Source organism: Azolla caroliniana, unplaced genomic scaffold (genome assembly GCF_043228905.1).
Source record: "Azolla caroliniana isolate FFs.n. ecotype wild unplaced genomic scaffold, voAzoCaro1.0.p SCAF_14, whole genome shotgun sequence".
Classification (NCBI taxonomy): Eukaryota; Viridiplantae; Streptophyta; class Polypodiopsida; order Salviniales; family Salviniaceae; genus Azolla; species Azolla caroliniana.
The window spans coordinates 19,081,896-19,089,640 of NW_028230449.1; the positions used below are offsets into that span (position 1 = coordinate 19,081,896).

General features: G+C 36.8%; 1 protein-coding gene across 2 annotated transcripts; it reads right to left on the reverse strand.

Annotated features, from left to right (window-relative positions):
* Positions 1 to 40: 40 nt before the first annotated feature.
* On the reverse strand, positions 41 to 6,391 carry LOC147855754 (uncharacterized). Of its 2 annotated transcripts, XM_087330253.1 has the most exons (9): positions 5,732 to 6,391; positions 4,803 to 5,053; positions 3,976 to 4,136; positions 3,765 to 3,843; positions 3,008 to 3,291; positions 1,554 to 1,784; positions 1,425 to 1,481; positions 1,190 to 1,328; positions 41 to 914 (listed from the first exon to the last, which is right to left on the reverse strand). In XM_087330253.1, the coding sequence occupies exons 4-8, from the start codon at positions 3,829 to 3,831 to the stop codon at positions 1,278 to 1,280; spliced, it is 690 nt and encodes a 229-aa protein (XP_087186379.1). In that variant the 5' UTR covers positions 3,832 to 3,843; positions 3,976 to 4,136; positions 4,803 to 5,053; positions 5,732 to 6,391; the 3' UTR covers positions 41 to 914; positions 1,190 to 1,277. The 2 variants fall into 2 exon arrangements, with proteins under 2 accessions (XP_087186379.1, XP_087186380.1); XM_087330254.1 differs by lacking the exon at positions 4,803 to 5,053.
* Between the last annotated feature and the right edge of the window lie 1,354 nt (positions 6,392 to 7,745).

The following is a 7,745-nucleotide window of genomic DNA, read 5'->3' on the forward strand; positions in this document are numbered from 1 at the left end:
ATGAAGAGGCAATAGTAAATTTTCAGCTCCATATCAACTATCAAGTTCAACCAAATTAGCATTGTAAATAACTCAGTCTGAACTTTACATTGTCAGTGATCATATTAGATATTTCGGCTTAGACATTCAATTACATCAAACTGTAACTTTCCACAGACTATTCACTACTGGATTAGCAAGCTAATGAAGGTTTAATGAGTTACAATACCAATCTAAGTTAAAACATTCTTATGAGACACCACAACTGGGGGATATTGCGTAAGTTGAATCGAATAATCACCTATTACATTATATGCCAGTGAAAGAACTATCATGATTTGGTGCAATAGCATAGCTACACAACCTAATCTAAAACCTTTCTTTACTTATCCTTGAAGAAATGTATTTGGTTTGCTCTCACGGAACAAAACCATAGCAGGTGAAGTTTGTAATAGAGCCTTCACTCACTCGGCACAATGTGTCCTTGCATATCAACCGTACCACCGAGGATTACTCTCCTCGGCTCTCAACAACCAAGAGTTTCTAAAGATCAATTCATATATTGAATAATCTATCCCTCTTGATGCAACTATGTGATCTATTGCCATATGCATGGTGTATACATCAAGATTTGATACGTTTCACTTACATGGAAAGTAAAAAGGCGTCGGCCCTTAAGCGTCTCTTCATATTAGCACAGAAGCTGCAAGACAACAACTAAACAACGGCTATCATAAAGTCAGTCTCATTATTATTTTAAAATTTTAAAACTCAATGTTTTTTTGCAAGAAAGTGTGGGTCCCCAATTTCTATTAATGTCCACATAAAAAAAATGCACAAAACAGATGGGGCCAAAACCAATGAAGGCTGGATGTGTGCAGTTGTTCGTCCATCATATGCCCAGCAAGATATAGCTGCTCAATAATATGCCCAACCTAAAATGACAATGGTGTCAATAAATCAATAACTGTTTCTTTAAAACAACAAATCTAACCTATGTATTTTTTTATGACCTTCATTGTGTGAGCATTTTTGTTTTTGTTAAAAGAAACAGAAAAGACACATGTAAAGGAGGAAAAACAAACTTGTCTGACAGTGAAAAGCATACTGTAAGGATGGACCAAAAAAGTTAAATGTTTTATTTTAGGCAAAAAAAATTTACAAAACCCGAAGAAACTCAACAAATAAACTCTGTTTTCCAAAGACTGACCTTCATGTGGCTTCAAAATCGATGATTACAAGCCCCCTCTTGATTGTACAATGTTGGATAAAAGAAAAAATAAAATGAAAATGAAAATTTATCTCTTTATCAGCTGCTCCGGCACTTCCGTCTTCGAAGAATGCTTATGCTGTACACGGGGAAAGAAAGAGTTTTTGCCTCACAGGAAAATAAAAGAGGATACTCAAGGAATAGCTACACAACTTCAATTTATATATTTGTATACCTTCTTCTTCCTATGCTTGTGTCCTTCACCTTCTTCATCCCCTTCATGCTTTCTTTTCTGTAAATATTCAGTATGACAATACGTTCTTAAAATGCAGTAACATACTATTAGACCAGAAACGAAATTCACCTTCTTATGATGTTTTTTTGAATGATCCTCCCCATTCTCCTTCTTTTTAGTCCGGTCTTTCTCTCTATTCTTGTCTCTCTCTTTATCTCTGTCCTTATGCCGATCTTTGTCCTTGTCTTTATCCCTATCCTTATGTCGATCCTTGTGCTTCTTATGTTTTTTATGTTTTCTATCCTTGTCCTTGGACTCCTCTTTCAACTTACCACTAATAGTTGGAACACCACGCTCCACCTATATAAAGAGTATTTGCTTGAGTGGAAACAATCACAAATATTAAAGAAACCAGTTTGTTAGGTCAAGAAACACATCATTTCCAAACATCATGTTTGTAACAAATACTCTTTCATAAAGTTGTTCATTTGTGTAGAATGTCAGTAAAAACAGTTTTATTGGATTTTTTACTTAACAAAATTTGGATTATTCCTTGTAGCTTTCGGATCCATAGCCTTTAGAGGAATTTTCAGTGAGTTTAAGAGTTGCATTTTCCTAGACGTGAGGGATGATAATAATAGCATAAACACACAAAACAATGCGGCAAAATGGTACAGCAAACATATTGCTTTGGGAGGAGTAAACTAAAATAAAGAAAGTAAGTTATTCATATATACAAAACAGCTCTTCATCAGAGATACAAAGGAGATTAAGGTGATTGACATTGAGATAGATATTAGTTTATGTTTTCATCTAGTTAACTTGTCAATGATCAAGCAGGTTAGTTTTAGTTCTATACATAGGACTATAGTCACCCACCTAGTTACATGAAAATTCATAGAAGAGAATAGATTTAAGGGGCAAAAATGGTACATTTACTTGGTGCACTTTAAGGCTTTGGCACAGTTCCTAGAGTCACACTTTTGCTTAGTCTGGAAAGTATTGAAGTACCAAAACATATTTAGAAGAGCAAAGTGCCATCTTTATATCATGAGATTAGATGTAAATTAAAAAAGGCAAGGGTTTTTCTACAGAAATCTAGGGCCATAATGAAGGAGTCCAACAAGGCTGTCCCCTATCACCAGGTTTTATTGGTCCATGTGATCAATTAAAAGCATTAGAATGATGTCAGAGAAGACAAAAATGGACGAGTCATTTGTGCTCTTACAAGTTACCATTCTACTTCTCAAATATGTGGATATTGTGCTCTTAGCACACAACTTGAGGACACTGCAAATTTCTTTGAATACAATAAATCACTTTTGGTATCCGTGTGGCCTTCCAGTGAATGGTACGAAAACAAATGTCATGGTTATCCAGACCACAAAATGGAACAAGTGAACCAGCCAAAAAGCATGTGTAATGTTCGAGCAATGCAGGTGGTTGACAGTTCTCATTGTCAAGGAATTCGTTCGTAGAAGTCAAGAGTCATACAAAACAGCGTAAATAGAGAAGATGATATAAACATGCTGGAACTCCCGACAGCAGAATAATTTATCAACATCATTGAATTTATATCTTACCTCAGGTAATGATGTAGGGCCTGATTCCTTCAAACTAAAAGCTTGCTGCAGTATATCAACATCAAATTGCCGTAGATGCACATTAAAGTTTTCATTCTCAGGCCCTAGAAGTTGTCCCAGTTCCATATCATCACCTTTCCGGATTTCAATGTCACCAACAACATCCTTTAGATAATGACTCTCTCCTATTGATGCAGGTAAAGGCTTTTGGCAAAACTTGTCATATTGTTCCCTCAAGCCATAGTAGCTAAGCAAATCTACAGCTCCAGTAAGTTCCCTGTTCTCTGCATGGAAAGATAAATTGAGCTTGTGCAGGATTTTGTTTTGGAGCTTTGTACACATATACAGAGTCAACAACAGTACACAGAATCAACTTCAACATACACATCTACTACATAAACAATCATGCGACTACATTTGTTACGAACAAGCTCACATAAAGCATACTACATCCATTCTGCACATTTTCTAAATTAGGGCCCTTTGTTTCAGAGAGTATGGATAAATCAAGCCTCAACAAGGCATATAATATATATACAAGCGCTTCGTATTTATTCTGAAAGTATGACATCTCTTTTCAGGAAAATTCTGGAAAATCAAGCCTGTAAGCAATCTAAATTATGGACCCACATTCACTATGCACAATTTATTATATTATATCTGTATGCAGATATTCTGCATATATTACTAACTTATAGCAGAATAAAGCTGAGAACTTGAGCCTTAGCCAGAAATTATGTAGAGACAAAGGACCTACTAGGAGCAGAAGTTATTAGCCGGAACAGAGAGCCAGATTCATCTTGTCGATTGACTGGTGTGGCCATCCCCTTGCAGGCCTGAAATGTGAGAGCAGCATAATCATATCAATACTTTTGAATACTTTCTCTTTCCCAGACATTTTGCATTTGCCCTTACTTTCCATTACTTAACAAAACCGGCAATTAAAAGCATGAGAAAAAGCAAAAAACCTGCGGGATCAAGGCATTGTCTGTGTTGTCTCAAGACGAAGTCCTTAATCTTGTTATGCAATCTCTGAAACTTTCCTTTTCTAAGGTCCTTGAACTTGAAATTTGATGTCTGAATAGTTCTTTGCCAGTAGTTCTTGAATTCAAAAACCAATTATCTAAACCTATTTACAAAGATACAGTAGCAGATCAATATATCGAAGATTTTCCAATTTCAAAGCCTTTTGCACTCATCATTTCTATGTCTGACCACCTCAATACAATAACTCCAAGTCCAACCATTTGTTTGCATGCATTATTTCTAAATATTTGCTTAAACACCACAATATCACAGTCTAAAGCCTGAATCAAAAGCTAGAAGAATCTGACTTCAGTTTATTAGAATTTGCAAGCAGACTTTTATTTACAACACTTAAAGAACCAGAATACAAATCCAAAATCACACACAATAATAAGCTTAAAACTGTAGAATAAAGAAATCATCTATAACATTGCAAGGCAAGATCCTTGAACTGAAGAAATCCTATGTCTGAAAGTTTCCTTTCTGTGATCCTAAGGCTTCAAATCTGATGTCAAAAGTATTATTTCTGTCCTAAACTAGTTGCAAAGCTACACTAGAAACATCCAACATGTTATTGAATTCCCATTTGCACACTTCTAGTTGAAGATTTCCATTACACAGCTGAAAAACATAACTCATAGCAGAATCAAAAGCTTTAATAATTTGTGTTTCTATGACTTTGCAGTCAGCTTTTCCTGAAGTTATACTGAGCTTAAAAATCACAGTTAAAAGGCTAAATTTAAATTGAAAGCAGTAAGAAGCTAGCAACCTGAAGTCTTAGGAAAAGGTCTGTATCATTTCAAGATGAGGCCTTTGACCTAAAAATTCTTTGTCAAAAAGTTTCCTTTCCTGAGGTTTTTGAGCTTCAAATCTGTTGTCCAGAAGTTTCCTTTGCAATGTCGAAGCTATTCGCTATGGAATGGTAGAGGAATCAATACTTTGACTATTTTCCAATATCTAAGCAACTTGCAATCATCATTTCCAAATCGTTCTGTGCAGAACTTCTAAGACGCGAAAATCCTGCAGAATCAAGGCATCATGCATATCACGGCTTTGAAGAATTTCCATTTTCATGAGCCTTTTGTACTCATTACTTGTAATCCTTTCTCTGAAAAGCTTAAAAACCACATTTCAAAGAAATTTATTTCGATTTCATTTACTAGCATTATTTCAATGTTTACTTCTACAAAACTTGAGAAAATAAAAATCTAAAATAAGCTAATTCCTACCAATAGTTAGTCTCCCTCTATATAGTTTAAGTAATGAACAATGAAAAGTTCACATAAAAAATTTAGATGAAGCAAATTTTGGTTTCTATACATTTTCACAAACGATTTCCAAGTCTCTCTACAAAGGCAAAAAACATCATATTGGATATTTTCAGTTCCCATTTGCAATTACTGTTCCCGCAGAACTTAAAAATAAAGCAACGAAAATCATGAATTGGAAGTTAGACGAAGACAAGAGCAGCACTTTCAAGATTTACTTTTTTGTTTTCAAGCTTTTGCACTTATCATCTCGAACCTTTCCACTACACAGCTTTAGAAACATGATGTAAATATGTGAGAAGAGGCTAAATGACTGAATGATCAATCATCAGCACTTTGATGAGTTTCCAATTTCCATGCAATTTGCACTGACGAAATTACAGAGATTAAGAAATTCACATTAGAAATGTCTGAGAAGAAGCTAAAGAACCTGCAGAATGAATCAACGGTCTGCAGTGTCGTAGGGATTTTTTTTTTCACAACAGAAAACAAAAACTGCCAATGGTGTTGTAAACGCGAAATTTGATGTCTCACACACTGTGTTTCTTTAGATGACCCTCGGAGCTAAAGAGACGTTTACAAAAATCTGAGTGTGACTCTGTCCCGGGCACACTGAATCTCCCTTCCTTCCAAACTCCGCCTTCAGAACGCTTTGAAATTTCCTGTCTGATGAAATTCTTCCCAAACAGCCTTCAGGGATACAGAAACGTTTTTGAGCTGACAAATCGCAGTTCAGGTTCCACACACCGTGAGACTCTTTCTTCGTTTCTTAAAAACTTGGAATTCCGAGGTCCGAAATTTCCCCAGACTCTGGAAGGAAACGCTCCCCAGAAAGAAACGGGAGGCCTTTCCGAGCAGCTGATCTGAGCTCCCTTTCGCAAGCAGATGAAAAATCTAGCGCTTCCCTCACAGAAAACCTGAGAGCGAGGACAATCGGAGCTCCAAAAATTCCTCCCCTTCCGGGAGAGGGGGAGAGAGAACGGTTCCTCTGACAGAGAGGCAAACGCGAACGTTTCCGAAACGATCTCCGTTCCAGGAAAAAGGGGAGCGGGGCCTTGCCTGCTGGGAAGCAACGGTTCCACACACACACAGAGGGAGTACAGGAGCAGGAGCACAGTCGGGCTTCTTCCCGAAAGCTCTGTGTGCGTTTGGGGGGGGGTGACAGTGAGAGGGAGGGAGAGAAGAAAACCTAAAAAACGGAGGACGATGTTCGTCGTCGTCGTCTTCTAAATCTCTGAGAAAAAAAACAGACGAAGAAGAAGAAGAAGAAGAAGAAGAAGGAGGAGGAGGAGGAGGAGGAAGGGAAGCCTTTCACAGCAAAAGGCCGAGGCCGGACCATTTTTATTTTCTTTTATGTATTTTCCTCGTATTTCATTTTGTTTTTGTGATTTTCTTTATTTTTTTTATTTTCCGCTCCTCGAACTCTCGCCAAAAGAGCGTTTTTCTTTATATATGTATACATATATGATATACATATGTACATATATCATATATGTATGTGTGTATGTGTGTGTTATAATCAAGTTGTAAATATGTAGAAGCCCCCAACACATATATAATCGGAAGGATTTCATTATTCCATTTCTTTGACAAAGATGGATAGATTTTATTGTATCTCTGTCTTTCGGGCATCATCAAATGACACATGGCATGGTGTCTGAGACCCCCCTGAAAACATACAAGGTTGAACACCCCAATTACATACACTAACTAGTATTTCAGGCGTTGTCTTTGATGCTCTGACTGAGTCCTTCGGTCAAATTCCAAGTTTACTCTCCAACACATCGTCCATTCACTTGGCTCGAAAGTCTTTAATGGTTGTGGTGGCTCAAAACTCTTTGATGGTCTCTTGGAGACCTTTCAAGTTCGCTTTCCACACAATTGTTTGTCCACCCCCTCCCTCCCCACACATGTTCCTCTCATAGTCATGCTCTTCAATAAGATCCTTGAACATTGATGTTCACTATTTTTATCTCCACCCACAACTCATGTACTACACAAATGATCCACTTTTGGTCTCATTGGAAATATCTGATCTAAGAGGACCGTAACAAAATCAATCTACAAGTATCACATTAACTTATATTTATGAAAGGTACAAACAAGGTTCGAGTGGGACTTTTGGCTCTCTTTTATGAAAATCACCAAGCATGCCCCTATGCTTTCTGAAACTACCCTAAATTTGCTTTTGTTTCTCTACCAAAATACCCATACTTTACAATTAGCTCGATTTAACACCAAACCAGTGTCATCATTATTTTAAGTGGTCATTTTGAGCTCTTCTTATAACCCTTATCATCACACCATTATGATATGATGTTAGTTGGAGCCAAAAGAGCATTCACGAATCACAACAACAATCTAATGAAGACTTATGATAGTTCCAACTTGCATTAACTCTCCAAATCAAACGCTTATTTTGATAGAAATTTAATGACCCAAAA